The 19,311-nt window shown below is 35.7% G+C and overlaps 2 protein-coding genes across 3 annotated transcripts in view; both read left to right on the plus strand.

Moving 5' to 3' along the window:
- Positions 1 to 2,513: 2,513 nt before the first annotated feature.
- Positions 2,514 to 9,505, plus strand: LOC136708090 (junctional adhesion molecule-like). The gene is made up of 10 exons (XM_066682360.1): positions 2,514 to 2,562; positions 4,447 to 4,526; positions 4,632 to 4,790; positions 4,929 to 5,081; positions 5,577 to 5,822; positions 6,747 to 7,000; positions 7,094 to 7,205; positions 8,107 to 8,231; positions 8,320 to 8,387; positions 8,925 to 9,505. The coding sequence occupies exons 2-10, from the start codon at positions 4,490 to 4,492 to the stop codon at positions 8,989 to 8,991; spliced, it is 1,221 nt and encodes a 406-aa protein (XP_066538457.1). The 5' UTR covers positions 2,514 to 2,562; positions 4,447 to 4,489; the 3' UTR covers positions 8,992 to 9,505.
- A 1,180-nt stretch (positions 9,506 to 10,685) lies between these two features.
- cd4-1 (CD4-1 molecule) overlaps positions 10,686 to 19,311 on the plus strand; it is a 30,589-nt gene continuing 21,963 nt past the window's right edge. For both annotated transcript variants that reach the window (XM_066682355.1, XM_066682353.1), the window contains exon 1: positions 10,686 to 10,724. The gene's annotated coding sequence lies outside the window, so the exon portion shown is untranslated. The remainder of the gene's footprint in view (positions 10,725 to 19,311) is intronic.

The raw sequence follows: 19,311 nt of genomic DNA on the forward strand, positions 1-19,311 counted from the left end.
TATAAATGCACCTGCTCTGTGATAGTCTCAGGGTTCTGTTCAAAGCACAGAGAGCATCATGAAGACCAAGGAACACACCAGGCAGGTCCGAGATACTGTTGTGGAGAAGCTTAAAGCCGGATTTGGATACAAAAAGATTTCCCAAGCTTTAAACATCTCAAGGAGCACTGTGCAAGCAATCATATTGAAATGGAAGTAGTATCAGACCACTGCAAATCTACCAAGACCCGGCCGTCCCTCTAAACTTTCATCTCGAACAAGGAAAAGACTGATCAGAGATGCAGCCAAGAGGCCCATGATCACTCTGTATGAACTGCAGAGATCTACAGCTGAGGTGGGAGAGTCTGTCCATAGGACAACAATCAGTCGTACACTGCACAAATCTGGCCTTTATGGAAGAGTGGCAAGAAGAAAGCTATTTCTCAAAGATATCTATAAAAAGTCTCATTTAAAGTTTGCGACAAGCCACCTGGGAGACACACCAAACATGTGGAAGAAGGTGCTCTGGTCAGATGAAACCAAAATCGAACTGTTTGGCCACAATGCAAAACAATATGTTTGGCATAAAAGCAACACAGCTCATCACCCTGAACACACCATCCCCACTGTCAAACAGGGTGGTGGCAGTATCATGGTTTGGGCCTGCTTTTCGTCAGCAGGGACAGGGAAGATGGTCAAAATTGATGGGAAGATGGATGGGGCAAAATACAGGACCATTCTCAAAGAAAACCTGTTGGAGTCTGCAAGAGACCTGAGACTGGGACGGAGATTTGTCTTCCAACAAGACAATGATCCAAAACATAAAGCAAAATCTACAATGGAATGATTCACAAATAAATGTATCCAGGTGTTGGAATGGCCAAGTCAAAGTCCAGACCTGAATCCAATCGAGAATCTGTGGAAAGAGCAGAAGACTGCTGTTCACAAACACTCTCCATCCAACCTCACTGAGCTCGAGCTGTTTTGCAAGGAAGAATGGGCAAGAATTTCAGTCTCTCGATGTGCAAAATGATAGAAACATACCCCAAGCGACTTGCAGCAGTAATTGCAGCAAAAGGTGGCGCTACAAAGTATTAACGCAAGGGGGCCGAATAATATTGCACGCCCTATTTTTCAGTTTCATTAAAAAAGTTTGACACATCCAATAAATTTTATTCCACATCATGATTGTGTCCCACTTGTTGTTGATTCTTCACAAAAAATTTACATTTTATATCTTTATGTTTGAAGCCTGAAATGTGGCAAAAGGTTGAAAAGTTCAAGGGGGCCGAATACTTTCGCAAGGCACCGTATATATATTAAATGTGAAAACAAGCAATTATTAACACACACTGGGACAGTAAACACAACTGGAGCAATGGGCTGCCAACCAGTTTATCAAGTTACTAGCCATTTACAGTTACACCACAACTAACTGGATTATAAAATGTGTTGAAAACTACTGGTGAGAAGAATGCATTTGACAGGCAGCTCCCGGTGATTGCAGACACCTATCAACTTGTATCCACAACTGATTGACTGGCAGCTGCCAATGGTTGACTGGGCTGCCACTGATTGACTGGCATCTTCCAATGGTTGAATGGCTGCTGCCATTGACAGGTGCTTCCTGCTGCCAGCTGCCAATAAGAGATTAAACCCTTACAGACTATAACGCACCAACACAATGTGTTGACTATTTACGGTGACCATATGTCCTCTTTAAAAAAATAATAAATAAATAAATAAATATCACTTGAATATCATTTCAATATGCTTGAGTTGTGTAGTTTGGTATGAACAGAAAATAACAGCCTTTTCAAGATCAATAGCTGTTAAGAACTGAAAAGCTAAACCGTTTTTGAATAGTTTTTGTAAATTATTATTAGAAAATTAAATGATTAAAATTAAAATGTATTCGCCTGGGGAAAAAAAAAACAAACTAGCAAAGAAAAAACAAACAAAACAAAAAACCAAACCTGAGTATCTTTTACCTAAGCTGTGAACAAGGCTACAAAGATTCGCTGATCTACACATCATCTCCCTTCCTAGAGTGCTGCTGATTTATAGATCTTCAATAAAATGTTGCTCTGGTTTGAGGTTGTGAGCACCGCAGCCAGGCTACACTAATGTGGATAACTAATGTGGAATATATCTCAAAAGAAATACAGCTTTAAACATCTTAAGTGACAATCCAGTCAATTATTCCACCCAAAGAATCACTTACAAATTCAAGTCGCGATTGAATCGGCAACGTTATGTCCTCCACCAATTTTTTTTTCCGTGTTGGCAACTAGCTGTGATGTGATTACAGCAACACTGAAAGTATCGTTCTTCTCAATAAACCACTCCACACTTCATTAGAAGCTCCTACTAAAGTGGAATATCTCTCTCTTTTTCTTACTTCCTCAGGCGGTATGTTAAAATAGCATCCTGCTCCCTACCCAGTGCACAGTTACACCATAGAGGTGGATTAACTCTCTCTCTCTCTCTCTCTCTCTCTCTCTCTCTCTCTCTCTCACTCACTCTCACTCCATTGTGTGTTAAGTTTCTCAGAGAGAACAGTCTTTTCAGGTCAGCTCTGCTGTAAGTATCAAACATTTCTCATTGTATGTATTTTGATCCTAGTTTTTGAGTAAACTACACAGATCCTGAATGATTTACTATATACGTGTGTAATAATTTATTTGAAGAAGATGATAGTAATGTAACAACTGAAGTATATTTAACATTAATTAACAGCTGACATTTTTTTTAAATATTAATTTATTTTGTTTTATTTCAAAAATAAAAGTCAAAAATTATATCCAAAGCACATTTAAAAGTCCACAGAGGCCTGTGCGTTGTACAGTTTAAGAAAAATATTATATACACAATCGTGTGTAAAACTTTTGGCAGCGTTTGTCAGATGCATCCTGTTGAGTTCAGTTTAAACAGGTTTTGTTACTTTTTATTTTTTTATTCTGAGGAAAAAAAATCTTTGCACAGGACAAATGCATACTTTTTGACTATAATTTTTTCCCCTGATTTATAATATTCAGCAAATAAATAGTTGTTATATAAAAATATAATTACTTTATTTTTTTATCTATATATTTAATAGTTAAATTATTAACATTACATAATTACTCATGTTTTATGTAAATTACATCAGATACTCAACAGTAAACTACACACTTTTAGAGAAGAGTGTACATTAAAACCTGAAAGATGAAAGAACGGAAATAGCTCTTCGATTCAGAAACCACTGGTAAATAAAAAGAATAACTGCTTTTACTGTCATTATTAAAGAAAATAAAGATTTAGTCTGTAAATGTGAAAATAAATGACCTCCTCATACCCTTTTAAAAATCAAATATAAATGCATTAAGACAATTCATATTTATCAACATTAAAATAAATGCTGGTGTCAGTTACCCAGCAAATGTTCATTGTACACATAGGTATAATTTTTTACCCCCTAAACACATTCTTGACCATTTTCAATAATTATATTTTTCAAAAAAGTATATTTTTTGAGAATTTTAGGAATATTTTTATGACTATTGAAATAGACTTTACAGATACAAGAAAAATTAACAATAACAATAAACTATGAGGGCGGCACGGTGGCGCAGCAGGTAGTGTCGCAGTCACACAGCTCCAGGGGCCTGGAGGTTGTGGGTTCGATTCCCGCTCCGGGTGACTGTCTGTGAGTAGTTGGTGTGTTCTCCCCGTGTCCGCGTGGGTTTCCTCCCACAGTCCAAAAACACACGTTGCAGGTGGATTGGCGACTCGAAAGTGTCCGTAGGTGTGAGTGAATGTGTGTGTGTGTCTGTGTTGCCCTGTGAAGGACTGGCGTCCCCTCCGGGGTGTGTTCCCGCCTTGCGCCCGGTGATTCCAGGTGGGCTCTGGACCCCCCGCGACCCTGAATTGGATAAGCGGTTACAGATAATGGATGGATGGATGGAATAAACTATGAGCAAAACCATCCATTTAAACCATACATTAACAGCATGTTTTATTTTACATTATTGTTACGTTTCTTTCAATATAAAGTTCTTAAAAAATAAATCTGCAACATTTTGGAACAGAACTCTTCAAGCTGACAAATGGTTATGTGCAAATGTTTGTGCACACCTGGTCTAATTGACGTTTGATTGAGAGAACAATGCGAACACACATCTGAACCCTTTAATGTGTGGTTGACTTGCTGAACACATTTAAAAATTGTACTAGCAATGAAAATAAAAAAAAAATCCCTTATGCATGTTTAGACACCATGTTTTTTTTCCTACTGCAGTGCAATTATGAAATGAGTCAAACAGATTTGTGGATGAATATCGGCTGTATGCAGATTATTTTGCCCCAATATGTTAAACTTAAAACAGAAACAGAAACATTGGACTTTAAATCTCCAGTAAAATGACAAATTAAATGTGTTGCCTGTAGACGATGTGCTAACTATTTTTCACTTGTTTTGTTATTTAGTTTTAGTATAATATTTCACCTTTCACAACCTGAATGGCCAGAAATGTCGTCATCAAAAACCCTGCTTTGGTTCACTTTTGGTGAGTGAAATGATTAAGAGTCAGTCCCTAAATTGTACTGAAGCCTTTCTCCAAATGTAGAGTGTGTAAAGACCGCTCTTTTACTGACCATTCCCTCCATTTCAGCACTTTTCTTGACTGTGAAAGGAGCTAAAGTGGAATACAGTAAAATTAAAGAGACAGTGACTTTGGACTGTGGAGATGCAGACTTCAACAAAGAGTATGAGTGGAAATACAATGATGCCCGTATCATACAAATGGACAAGAGGGGATTACCAAAGAAAGGTATCTATTAATGATTTTTAACTTTTGAATGACTAAATTCATGCTACCCTCAAACATATCTTTTTTTATTTTTATATGTGAATGACACTGTGCTCATGTTAAGGATTATTTCATGTGAAACATGGTTTATTTTTAAAGGCAAAATTGCTCTTGCTCAGAAAGCCAAGTTGAATGGAAATAAGCTGACCATTCCTTCACTGGAGTTGAGTGATTCTGGGAAATACAGCTGCATTGGATGGACTCAAAGTAATCAACCTACCATACAGGAACACCAAATTTATGTAGTTACAGGTGAGATTATCTAAAGCCGATACCACAAGTTAATCCATGCTTGCTGTCTAACTTCGCTAAGAATAGAATGTTTATCAAGACCCAACAGGACATTTTTAACTTTACTGACTGAACTATTCCAGACACTTTAGAAGGCTTTGCATTCTGTGGGGAAATATACACTGGGAAAGTTGTATATATATATATATATATATATATATATATATATATATATATATATATATATATATATATATATATATATATATATATATATATATAATAAGAAAGTTAAAAACAAGTTAAATCTTGAGCCAGACCTCACAAAATATTTTACCAGTCATTATATGTATCACTGGTTTGGAATGTTACAGTGGCTTGTGGGTTTGAGTTCATAACTATCTTCTCAATCAAAGAAATAGAAGCCTGGTTGTACGCGAGAAATAAGTGTCAAAATGGCAGCGAAGTGGAGAAATTTTACCAAAATGAGAACGTTTGCTTTGTACTTCTTCCCAGCGTCTGTGAGTCCTTCAGACACAGTGCTGATCTACACTGATGTGACTCTGAAGTGTGAAGTTGGTGGAGGTTCAACAGCACAGGTTCAGTGGATAAAGCCTCCAGGTGATAAACCTTATGAAAGTCCAGAAAACACAGTGACCCTGAGCTCCGTGACCCCAACCGAGGCAGGAATTTGGACCTGTCAGGTCAAAGATAATGGGGGATCTGTGGTGAAGAAGATGGAAGTGGGCATCACTGTCGTTGGTTTGTGTACTTTATTGAATGTTACTTATATTTTGATAAGACTAATGTTTTTCAGATAAGACCAACCGAAAATATTTTATTTTGAGCATTTGTTATTTATTCTTCGTCCAATTCAGTGTGAAAACTGACAAGGATTGATGAAATATTCTGAATCTTTACTGTAATTGTAATTTGATTTGACATTCAGATGTTAACCACATAATATATTGATTACTAGGCTACTTCAGTGTACAGGGTATAGAACTGATCATAAAAGACTATTTGATGTTCTGGACCTTGGCTTGAGGCAATTTTCTTTAACTGCATCTTAATACATTTAAATTAAATACCCCTGCTCTACAGTGTTGGTTCCCCATAAAAGGGTGGCTATCTCTGAAACAGATTTGAAACAGAATCTCTGCCACTAGGTTTCTGTGTATAGCTCTTTCATAACATGAAAAATATTAACTGAAGGAAATACAGTCGTATCATACATGATTGTTACCTTGTGTTGCCACTCATAATAACTGAAACCCTTAGTTTTATTTCATAACAGTAATTGCACTCTTTTGGTCCCTGGTCCCTTCTCCGGGGAAGGTGTAGCTCATGTAGGGGGCACTGTAGAGTTAAAGTGTTTTTTTTATTACTAGGCCAATCTGTAAATACTGGGAGGAAAGCATGAAAAGATAAATGGAGAACACAGCAATTTTAACATTAATTCCTTAATTTATTTTACTTAGTTGCTTTAATGTATTTAGACTGTCCTAAATTTTGTTGTGTCGCCCCTTAATGTTGACATGTCAACTTAAAAATTTTTTGTTTGCTTTCCAAATGCTGTGGTGTTTTGACACTCGAGGCCAATGTACTGATTTGTTCAGGATTGCTGCCAACAGTACAGGTTTATTTTGAACCTTATAACTCAAATTTCACTGTTTTGGTCCTCAGGTCCACTAAAATCCTCTAACAACATATCCGTTGCTGCTGGAGACAATGCAGAGCTGACCTGTTTTCTCTCTTGTCTGGGCAATCTGCGTATAGTTGGAGGAGGGTGGTCACGTCATCCCCCAAATAACCGCAACTTTCCAACCTTAACAAACCAAGGAAGCAGTGGTCTGACATGGCTTAAGGACAGCAGTTCAAAAACAATTGAATTCAAGAATGAAAAACTCAGCACCAACTTTACTGTGAAACTGAAAAATGTGAGAACCCTTTGCATCTTGGAAGTTTTACGTTTTCCTTCTTTTTCCATTTTACTGGAAATTGTAATACTTTTCCCTCCCTCCGTCTCTCAGGTGAAGTCTGCTGATGCTGGTTTGTACGTCTGCAAACTGGAGTTTGAAGGCAACAAACATCTTACTACTGAGTTAAATCTGAAGGTTGAGGGAGTGAGCAAGGCTGTTTCTGGTAAGCACAAGCACAGCTTAAGGGAAGTTAACCGAGTACAGTATATGTCCAAAAATCCATAGCATCCAATCCAACAACATTTAATGATAGACATCAACAAGCATTTTGGACACAGACCTTCAGCTTGGGTAATCGCCACAGTTATTGGATCCAAAAATGACATGCTCTGGAGCAACATAATGTCACCATTCTAAATGTCAAACATTGGCTACAGGAATATAAAACACACCTGTATTGGACTGTGGAACAGTGGAATCGCATTCTCTGGAGTGATGGGGCTCCATTCAAAATCTTTGGAATAAGCTCATCTCACTTTCGGCTGCAACAACAGCATCAACTGTCCTGGGAAGGCTTTACAGGATGTAACCATTTTTAACACAATAGTATTTGTGAGATGTTGGATGATTAGAAGAAAAGAAGGAATACCTTAATTGATCCCCTTAGGGAAATTGCTTCTCTGCATTTAAGCCATCTGTGGTAGTGAATACACAATGATTTTCTCAAAGGGCACAAAAGCCACAAATGAATAATTTCTTGTTGGTCCTGGGAATTGAAAACAGTGACCCTCCGGCCTCAGGCTCGCTTCTCTAACATCAAGGCCATGGCCCCACTCCAACACAATCCAAAAGGCACTGCCTGGAGCTCCATTACTCCAGAGAACATAGTTCAACTTCTACACAGCCCAATGCTGTGGGGTTAAATACCCAAACATTTGGTATTGTGCACTGAGACCATAGATGCATGTGCATTTGCTCCAAAGTATTGTACAGAGATTATGCGCGCTGGGTGTGCACAGTTTATTTGCTTTCACTTAAAATAACAGACCAGAGGTACATAAATCTTTGACCCCACTTGTATGTATGTAAATATTGTATGTCTAATTATTATTTTAATCTACCAGAGCGCAGTGGATCATCTAATGGTATTGCAAGGTGGGTCTGGATTACAGTGGCAGCTGGAGGTGTTCTTCTAATTGCATTAGTTGCCAGCATTGTATTGATTCATCGCAGGAACAGACGAATGAGGGTAAGAAAAAGGAAAAAAAAGGGGGCGGGGGGGTGGTTGGGGGTTAAATATGAAAAAAGAAAAAAGTAAAGATTTTTTTCTTCTTCAGAGAAAGATTACAAAACTGAAGTCTATGAGGCAGCCGCTCAAAACCAGGAATTACTGCCAGTGTGACAGGTACCTTTCCCTCCTTTTATATTAAATATACTAATATTCCTAGCAATCCCGTATTCACAATGATTCATAAACCTATTTCTAAAGCATCGTATGACAAAGAGCACAGACCTCAACATCACTGAATATGTTTGGGATTACTTGGATCGTCACACACACAAACACACAAGAGAATCTCTTCTCAGATTGAACTTTGGAGGTGTGGCCACATATTTACATATCTACTGAATATAATGGAACCTGTAATAAATGCAAAAAGTAGATACATTAAATTTTGATATTACTTTTAGTTAAATTTGTGCCTATTTGCTGTTTTTACTTTAAATTGAATGAAGGGTAGTCTCGGACCATGTTATATATGTCCTGTATGCATGTGGTACATGCTGTAAATAAAGAAACACATAATACTGAATAATGTAAACATTTACAAATATTGAATAATTTTTGTTATTTATATAATGGTTAACAATCAGTAAAATTTTTGCCTATTATGTGTATTTTCCAAACTTTTATATTGTGTGTATTGTTTTCTCCCAAAAGACCACATCCATCTGGAAGGAAAGACAGACCACCGCCACTTCCCAGACATCAGTATGATTATCTATGATTAGATCATCAGAAAAACAAATATGAAACAGAGAAAGATAATCATAGAGACATTTGTTTAAAGGAGTTTAAAGTGAATCATTTGTTTATCTAACATGGCAATAATGCATCTGCAGATAATGTAGTAATATTCTGAAACAAATTGTCTATTAAAGATATGATTCTGTTGTAGAAATGTGAAAATGCTGATTAAGATTCATTACAATATATCTTTATCTTCATCTTTATAAATTAGCAACAGTGTTAGTTGGGCATTTACAACAATCAGAGAGTCACATGAGAACCTTTCGTATTGTTATTTCTTTGAGCCCAGAGTTTGTACAAAGTATATTTTCCTGAGGCTGATAAAAATACAATATTTTTCAAGCCACTTTGTAAAAAGATGATTAGCTTAGCCTAAGCCTTGATTAGCTAAGTCTGAAGTCTGTTTGAGATGTTCCAGATTGGTGATTTCTTTGTTTAACTATGTCTACACCTTGAAATAAACCTTTTGTGCTTGTACAACTGTGTGTGCTTCCTTACAATTTGCACCAACTTGAACTAGCAGCAGATCCGTGCTCCCCGCTAGCACCGCTACAGATGTGGGGCTTTAGATCTGCAGGTGGCTATAAACACACATATAAACAGCTGGGAGGTAAAATATTTGGGTTAACTAACAAAAAACTATTTCACATACAAGACAGCACAAGGTGAATAAAGCCAACTCTAGGCTAAAATATATTTTGAATAAAACTAGCTTGCTAAACAGCAGTTTTTTACACGGTTAATATTCCACATATTCAATGGAAACTCAATTGTTTAGGAAAGTGACTAGGAATAAAATCTATTAAACATTCACCTTCGTTTACATTTTTAAAAATTATTTATTTGTTTGTTTGTCCTACTGAAAATTTACTTTTTTTTTTTTTGGGAGATTTTGTCCAGCCGTGACACTGAAGGACTTAAAACTCCAGCACCTCTGATGTGCCTGATGCACTAGTACCAGAACAATATGCACTAACACATCACCACCACGTCAGTGTCACTGCAGTGCTGAGAATGATCCACCGCCCAAATCATACATGCTCTGTGGTGGTCCAATGGGGGCCCTGACCACTATACAGCACAAGCAGACATGTTAGCTAGATTACAATGCAGATTATACTTAAGATAATACAAACTTAATAAATGCAAAAAGGAACTTTTACTTGTTTCAGGCAATAGTATTTATGAATAAATGAACTAAAAATCCATAAAACCATACATATAACAAGTATATCCAAACAGAACTAAATAGATTAAAATAGAGTGTGACTGTTGTACCATAGTGAGTAAAAATATGTGGACTAGTGGACTCCACACCTGGTTAACCACACTAAAATAAGACAAATAAGAGACCTTGAGCTGAACTACTTTAGACTGACACTACTTTTGCCGGCATCTTTAACATATAATGCACTTTGATTGGTGTGTCTCCCAATTTTACTGCGTAAAATTACATAAATCAAATATAAAGTATGCAAAATATGTGAATATACACAATAAACATTCTGGAGGTGGTTTGGGAGGAAGGAGGGGGACAGAGAATTGTGGAGAATGTAGTAATTTTTAAGTAATTGAAGTATTCTTGTGAGGTAGCTAGAGGAACTCATGAAACAACACTATTTCCTGTGTGGCAAAGCAACCTAGAGTGTGTTAATGTCACTGCTGGTCGCTCAGCATCAACACAAGGACTCAGCGCACCTTCACAGCAGTGTAAGTACAGCTCTTTTATTAGACTTTAACTTTATATCTTTACATCATCCTTCATAGGACAGAACACTCTATCTCTATTTTGTCCTTTTTTCATTTTTCTGGCCTCAGTTCAACTTAGCAGCCCTTAGTGCCACTAAATCACATGAGCAACGAACCAAGAGAAGTAGTCCAAAATTACTTGGTATATCGTCATTTTACATAAACTTGCATTGAATGTTACAAAGGTGTATTTTTTCTCCTGAAACGTGACAAACTTTTGCCTCACAGTTATGATATATACATTCTAATAACCAATACATGTGGTGATTAGACTTTTGTATTTTAACTGAGAAAAATAAATAATAAAAGGTCAATGAATATAGATTTAAATTGTATTTGACTTTAAGCAGTTTAAATGCAAAATAATTGCCAATGTTTTACTTCAAAACTACAGTCATTGGTTTTACAGTTATACAGTATACATATTTGCACTGAGACTTGATAAAGGCTTTTATCAGGGTTAAGAGTTTCTAGAAAGTTAGAAATCATTTAATGTCTGCTGTAATTCTGGGTATTGCATATATAATTATAATTCATATTTTGAAATATCATGTTTACATACAGCCTAAAAGAATGTGTGGGCCTCAAAATAGCCTCTGGAATATAAACATGCACTGTTCTTTTAAGAAATTAATAATTATGTAATTTCACTATGGTTTAAAGTGCGGTATTGAACATTAAGATCGTGAGAGCTATAATACAGGATTGTCAGTTTTTATTAATATTAAAATCCAGTTCTACACTATCTTAAACATAACACCTATGGACCAAGGCCACCAAATCACTGTTAAACTCTAGCAAAAACATTGTGTTAAAATAAGTTAGGATTTTATAAATGACATGAAATTCTGCTTGTAAGATTATGAGTTACGAATAAGTCTGAACGTAATTTCAATAAAACGTGATCCTGATGATGTTATAAACAGTACTGTATATTCAATTTTTTTATTCCATATAACATTTTACCAATTAATAATGTATGTAAGATAAAATAACACTTCAGAATTTAGTATTATATCTAATTTAATTAGTTTATTATCAAAGCATATTGGTAAGTAACTTAAATAGCTATCTGCAGGATTAGGATTGCCTGTGTATGAACCTTAACTCAGTGATTGCAATCGTAATATAAATAGCATTGCTGCAGATACTTTGGAACAATACGATAGAAAAATCACTTGTGGTTCCCTAAAGAACTTTTCAGTGAATGGTTCTTTAGGGTATGTGCAATTTGATGTGGCTTTAAATTTAAAAGAACCTTGATGTAATGTCCAACTTCTATTTCAATAGCAGGTTCTCCTAGGGTGATGTATTAAAATCATGAACCATTTGACAACCATAATTAACAACTAATAATGTATCTACACATTGACTGCTGTTCTTAAAGCTATGTTAGATTTTCATAATGGCTGGAGCCATAACAATGTCAAAAAAGCACTTGGACACGAGTCGTGTGTCATTAACGTTCATTCAAAGTTTGCCAAGCTACTGAAAATGACCATTTTGGAGATGCGCAGTTTTGTCAGTGCTGCACTATTGAGCAAATCAGTGCATTGGCCCCAGCTTAACTGATAATTAACGTATTTATCACTTGATAACTTAATGAGAACTAATCAGGGACCAGTTTCCCAAGAGCTTCGTACAATTAAGATTTTCTTCACTTGTAGAGAGTGTGTTTAATGTGATGCTCTCTGTACTGTTTAACGATAAGGTTAACACTTCAGGAAAACAAGCCTAGAATGATACCTAAACTGCTTTGCGATATCTGCAAATCATGCTCAACCATTACCAATAGCCAGATTTCTATCATGTTAAGGTTTATGTATGTTGTTGAATTGGGGTACTGGAGATATATTTCATTTGTAAGCTACCGTCATATTTGAATAACAGAATAAAACTTGAATTTTCACAGAGAATGAAGAATATCATTTGATTAGAATAACCATTGATTATTTGTTTAGGTAATATAAAGATATTTTAAATAAAATATTAAGCCAAGGCATATATTTGGGAGGTTGAACAATCCCTATTTTAGAGGTCTTGCACCCGAGAAACAGAAATGGCTTAGAAACTTTAAGCAATCTTGATATGCAAGTGTTTTAACGGTTGGTCAAGGATAAAATGTACACTTTTCTAAACGGTATAGTTGTCATTTGGGTGTAAACAAATGTTTTGAAATTTATGATTTTCCATCTCTTGTGAAGTTTATTGAAGATAATATATTGTATTATCACAAATATGAAGATAAACATATTGTCTGGACAGAGACAACAGGCTGTTATGTGTTATGCCACGCAATAACGGATTGTGGGGACCAAATTAATGATATCAAACAGACAGGCTTTTTATGAACTGTTTCACTTTGTTAGTGTAGGGAAAATTCGTCCCATCTTACACTGTGTATACCATCCCCATATTTTATATCATTCAACAACATATTAGTAATTTTTTTCTAAGCAACCTCTACACTGGCGAGCTCTTAATGAATGCTGTACCCAGTTATCAACTACTAGTTTTACATGAACTCCCAACATATACAGAGCATCCATGTGTATTTTTAGACACCTTCAGAACATGAAACAATGATTCTGTCGTTATTATGTCAGTTTATGTTAACTTTATCCTTAGGAGATGAAAAAATTCCATGGCACCCTCTCAAGGTGGTGATGTCTTATCATTTCTTCTGATCATTCATTTGTATCATTCTACTCAATCAAACAATCAATCCACCAATTTAAATCTAAATTCTAATGAATAAATACCATAATGGGTAAATCTTACTTCTAAACAGTGACTGGCTGATGTTCATTACAGTCTGGGTTGTCTGTTTTTCTAAAACTCACATAACGTCACATGCAAACGTTTAGGCGTTGGCTAATGATAGCAAGTGATAGCACATACCACTTTTTTCTTATATTTTCTCAACATATGTGTCAATATTAAGCAAAAATACAGTATTTTTTTGCATTAATAAATGTACAGAAGGCGGCTCTGTGTAGATAATATGCTCTTTTATATTTTCTTATTTAAGCTTAGAAAGGAAAATCAAATAATCTTTCTGTAGAAATGAGAAATTTTGTAAAACACAATTAAAACACGAATTTGTGATTTGCTGAACTGATTTAACTGATAAAAGCACATAGAAATTATGATTTTGGGCCTCATGATGTTATCACTGCGACCCTGAAATAGATTAATCAGAAAAGATGATGATGACAATGATGAAATGTTATCACGATGGGCCCTCAATTCATCGTCTGATCGGGCGTGTGTGTCATGGGTGCTGAGCTGGAGACGAATCAGGAGTGGGGTGAGCAGGTGCCACAGGTTGCCTGGTGCACATTCAGCAGAGCGGGATGTTGGGACTGTGGCATATGTTGCAGCTTATTTTCAGCGCTTCTCTGGGTCCCAACACAAACTGTCACAGGCCCCTTAAATTGGTCCTAATTCCCTCCCTAAACAGCACCACTGATAATATTTAGGCTTCATCATTTTAAAATATAGCACCTTTACTTATACAATGAGCATCCATTAAAGGCTCTTTACAAGCAGAGGTGAGTTGTGCTTTACCATTGTGTGTCAATCTTCATGAGAGGATTGTCAAAATGTTCAAAATGAACTCGAGTTCTCTGGGTCCAACATTTCTCAGATAGGCCGGAAGACAGTGGAAATGCAGATGGGTCCATGTCTCCGCTTGTTTTAATGAAAAACAGATTGTGAGTTCTCCATCCAGACTGCTATCAGTGAAAGATGCAAAAGCCAAAATCTCTCATGGGATGTTGGTGCATCAATGCCACAAATGTTTAGGTGTATATTGTGATTTTGGAGAGAAATATCCTGGCAGCAAGACTGTCCTGCCAGTCAATTTGTACACTCATCATGAAGAGATCATGATCAACCAGACTATGTTGACCACGGATTGTTGAACAGCAAAAGCCTTGTATCAAGTAAGAATATGCGGAATGTGTATCTATTAATAAAATACAAAGCTGATAAATTAAACACTGGAAACTTTTTGAAGTATTTTGACTTGAAGCGTCCCAACCCTTGGTCCTCTAGAAATATTGGACAAAAATATTTTGGTTTAAACTCTTTGGAGTTTTGGAGTAAAAACGTATACTTTTGTACATCTTAGTCATTCTTAGCCACAGTGAATGACTTGAAAAATATTGCTTTATATTGTCATATTGCGGTTATTGCTGTTTTACTTTTTTTAATATAAGTAGTATATATTGATTTTTATTTAGTCCTGTGAGAACATATTATTTACTCGTATATTATTACTACAGAAATGATCTTGATATATTTTACTTTAACTTTGAACTGTGTGGTCTCATTGTACACTGGCTGAATACATAAATCACATAAACGTTGTCAAACCTGCATCTATGCATTGATTATTTGCCAATTGCTTAATTAGAAAAAGTATGGTTTGTACAAAATACTGCTTAAGGTAGTGAAATTGTAATCGTAAGTTGTTCGTGTGCATATGCACATGTTGTATGGTCATGGAAATTTCTGACTTACTTGACTGTACGTTTTTTTTATATTTTGTTGTTTTTCAATATTGATTTTCTTTAAAAAGTTACTGAAACATATCACGCACATTATAGTTTGGAATTACTGTTTATTTCATGAATTCAACATAGAGTAAATCACAAAATAAGGCCTGTGTAACACCTATGGATATCTGACTCTTTTCTAACATGTTAAACCCGCAAAAGAAGTAGAAATTTTCCTTAAATTTAAATTGTGTTCTTTGCAATGTGTGTTGACCTATTTTTACAGATAAGTAATAGATTGTGTCATTAGACGAGGGGCCATAACTTTTGCACATGAAACGTGAGCCTCCTAAACGTGTCATTAGTTTTTTTTTTAATTTAGAGCAATAATGAATGAAGTGATAGTGAAAGGAAATTCAGCTCTAAAGTAAAAATTATGAAGTAATAAAGAATTATTTTCTTTTTTCTGTAAATTACAGGTAAAGCCTACATTCCTAAAGTACTAGAGAGAGGCCAACAGCCACAAACAAATTGCTTGTGTGTCAGTATACTTTGCCCATAAACATGGTTCATTAATTTCATTTATTTATTTAATTCTGAGACTACAGTGCACATATGTTAAAAATATAATACTGTTACACAGGTTTATAATCAAGGTGTTTTCCTACTTGTGTTATGTATAAGCTTTTCATACTGAGACTAGGATTCCCTCTTTCACAAGGTGTGTCATACACTTGTTTCACTCCTTTTCACTCTTTCACTCCAATAATGGCCCACACATACACACACCACACTGGGGTGTCCCTACACCCTCACGTACAGCCAAATACAAAGCTTTGGGCACCTCCATGGTTAAGCTAAATGTTTTGTTGATTTTGTAAATGAATGTTGGCATGCATTTCTGTGCATTTTAATGTGCACTTCCTCTCTTTTCAATTTAATGAGTTTAACACATAAGGAGAAGTAAAATATAAAATGTGGCCTGGGCAAAATTATGGCATGTTTCAAAGTTTTAGGTTTTATTTTTTTTCCCCAAATATATTTAACACTGCAAACACAATTTTCACTTAGAATGTCAACATTACAGGTAATTCATCCAGCAGCACCAAAAAAAATTTGCACTCTTCTTTTACTCACACAATGTTACCAAATGAAAATGAATAATTATAATGACGATACTGAACAATAATAATCACACATGGTTTCACTGCACAAAGTCCTTGGATTCTGTTTGTATTTTGCTAAAGCAGGTCACAGCGCTTGACTGACTAGTGCATTAAAAACCCCTTAACCATTTGAAATCCTAGAAAGCATGAATCTCCAAAATAAGAACTTTACAGGAGAAGGCAAAAATGAATTTTTATGTTTTAATTGGAATATCCTATATTTTTCAAAACGTCCCACTGTTGTTTAATCTCTTCTTGGACGCTTCTTAAGATGTTTTTTCAGCTTTATACTGAATAAGAGACAAGCTTTTCATGTTTGTTTTACACAGCAGTGGTTTCCCAGTGTCTATCTGATGGTGGAGCTTTGAACTCTGACCTTTGTCTGAAGAATTTAGGGAATCATTCTGGGTTTTTTTCTTATATCACTGATGGTTTTATGACTTTGCTGTTGTTGGTACGCTCTATGAAACAAAGGAACTTGGGTGTTCCTCAGGGGTACTGCTTAGGTCCGCTTAGATTTTTAACGGAATTGTACTATATTCAATGGCACTTATATTTTTACTAGTTTGTGCAGGTTCAGGCATTGTTGTACTATTCAGGTGTTCCCATTTAAAGCATTGGCATTTTATATATTCATATTTTAAAAAACAAACAAACAAAAATCTAGTCATAGAAATCTTTTACACCTGTGGAAAGGACAAAAGGTTTTCCAGTTATACTGGGTGCCCAGTGCCCTTGTTTTGTTTATTCTTTCTTTGTTTTGTGCTGGTTAATCTCTTTCAGTTCCTCACATATAAAGTTTTACCTCTTATGCTTTCATTGTCCTATAACAAACAGGTAATAAAACCAGACAAACTTCAGTGCCTCTGCTAATATTTTACGTAAATGGTGGAATAGGATCTATTTTCACTCCAGTGGTTTTATTCAGTATGTGTTTGCCCAGTTTTACTGTGATTATTGAGCATCTTGAGCAGCAGATTGAGGGAGAGACATAACCAAACTTTGGAACTTTTTGTTTTCTTTTTTTTTTTTTGGATTTTTTATTTGTGGACATAAACTGAAACAGCAGTTGCCCTATAGCTATTTCAGAATCTTTTGACAAGGGCACTAGTTAAACCTATAGTCCACAAACGAATTTCAAAGCAATAGTTTTACATTCACTTTAAAGTTAAGCAGGCTACATTTCTGAAGATACAAGGTATTGTTCCAACTGAGACTGAGACTGCCTTCAGGGGTGCTGGGAAAGTACATTTGGGTCACAAGCAAAAAAATTCCCCCATACCCTAATGTAGCTGAACAGTTGAGACATGGTTGGTGTCTGAAGTTTACTTCTTTATATTTGAGCTGGAGCTAAGGCTCAACAAGGAGTGAAAGCTCATTAGCCACCGTGGTGTTTTTGGGAAATGTTTTAAAGGAGTCACATTTAGAATGGTTACCATGAATGTCGATTACTTTTTTTAAGAATTATAAACACAATCTTGCAGCTGTTTGGGAAAAAAATAACACAATGACAACCTATTGCTATGTGTACTGTCTTTCCTACTCCTTGCTTATTTTTGTTTAGTGCCTTCATTTTGGGGTGCTTATGTGGCCTTATCGTAAAAACAATCAATATTCATTTGTTCATTTTTTGTAACAACTTCTTCCTGTTCAGGGTCTAAGTAAAATTATAAACTACCAAAATATTATATAAAAAAATATATAAATGTAATTATAGTCTATTGGATAAATGGATGGCCATAATTTTTCCCAAAACTACCTTTAAAGGATAAAATATCATAACTAATATTTAAGGGTTATAAATAATCCATATATCACATTACGATTTGTGAACACATGATTTAGAAACAGTGACCATGGGTCATGGGCCATGGGTCACAGAGGGAGGTAAACCAACGCTATTTTGATGAAGCTTCTTGGCTATGTTTTTCTCAGGTGGGTGTACATTTGGAAGCATCCCTCCCCTTCCAAGAAATATGCAACTGGATGTAGTTCTGATCTACATCTACATCTGCTATTCCTCATAAAACCAGCCATTTTATATTGAAAGTGAAACAAAAGAACTGCTGTTCTCATGGAAAAATTTTGGAACGCCCCTTGTATTAATGCAGGTCATTTACAGAAATTGCAGGCTGAAGACATCAAGAGAGAGGAAGGAAAAGAGAGAGAGAGAGAGAGAGAGAGGGATTTAGAGAGACATTTGTAATGGAAGATATTTGTTTGCGTGTTTCACAATCATGAAACCTAGCCTCAGCTCACTTCTTTCCATTGACATTTGCAATGTGTTTTTACTGTTTAAACCTCCAGGACTTACATCACTGAGTGGAAGAGGTTTTACCCTGAAACTGCACAAAAAGCAGAGATTAATCTTTGTGTGCGCAGGCTGTGGTGCCTTGGTCAAAATATCTATTTTTGTCTTTGTCTAAGTGCATGTGCTCTACAGAAAACACACTGTTACATTTTAATACACACTTTATTTGCTGAGCTTGGTCTAAGGTGAATTCAGCTTATTCAGGTTTAATCTGGTTGTGAGGTCACCCACCAGGATCATGCTGGTTATTCAGCTGATGTCCAAAACACAATAAATCATTAATGTTAGATCCAAAACTTTCTTGCTGGATCAAAAAACATGACATAATTTAAAAACACTAACTCTGTTACATAGTGTGATATTTTTATAGTGAACAGAGCAATAGAAATGAACTAAATACATTTGGTTACATTAACTTCCCTTAACATTTTCCTTACTTACCTTTACCCTTGTGTAGATACAAGGTTTTGTTGTATGTAAAGAACATCCCTTTCTGCTGCACAAACACTTGTACCTCCCAGATGTTCTTCACGATTTAAAAAAGTTCCAATATAATTTAGAAAAACTAG

This window comes from Hoplias malabaricus, chromosome 10 (genome assembly GCF_029633855.1).
Source record: "Hoplias malabaricus isolate fHopMal1 chromosome 10, fHopMal1.hap1, whole genome shotgun sequence".
Taxonomy (NCBI): Eukaryota; Metazoa; Chordata; class Actinopteri; order Characiformes; family Erythrinidae; genus Hoplias; species Hoplias malabaricus.

What these genes read in the sequence shown, in the direction of transcription:
- LOC136708090 (XM_066682360.1), top strand. Translation starts at nt 4,490, where the DNA reads ATGTCGTCATCAAAAACCCTGCTTTGGTTCACTTTTG. An exon ending in GAGGGGATTACCAAAGAAAG is followed by an intron (nt 4,791 to 4,928) that starts GTATCTATTAAT and finishes TTATTTTTAAAG; the next exon opens with GCAAAATTGCTCTTGCTCAG. An exon ending in TTACTGTGAAACTGAAAAAT is followed by an intron (nt 7,001 to 7,093) that starts GTGAGAACCCTT and finishes TCCGTCTCTCAG; the next exon opens with GTGAAGTCTGCTGATGCTGG.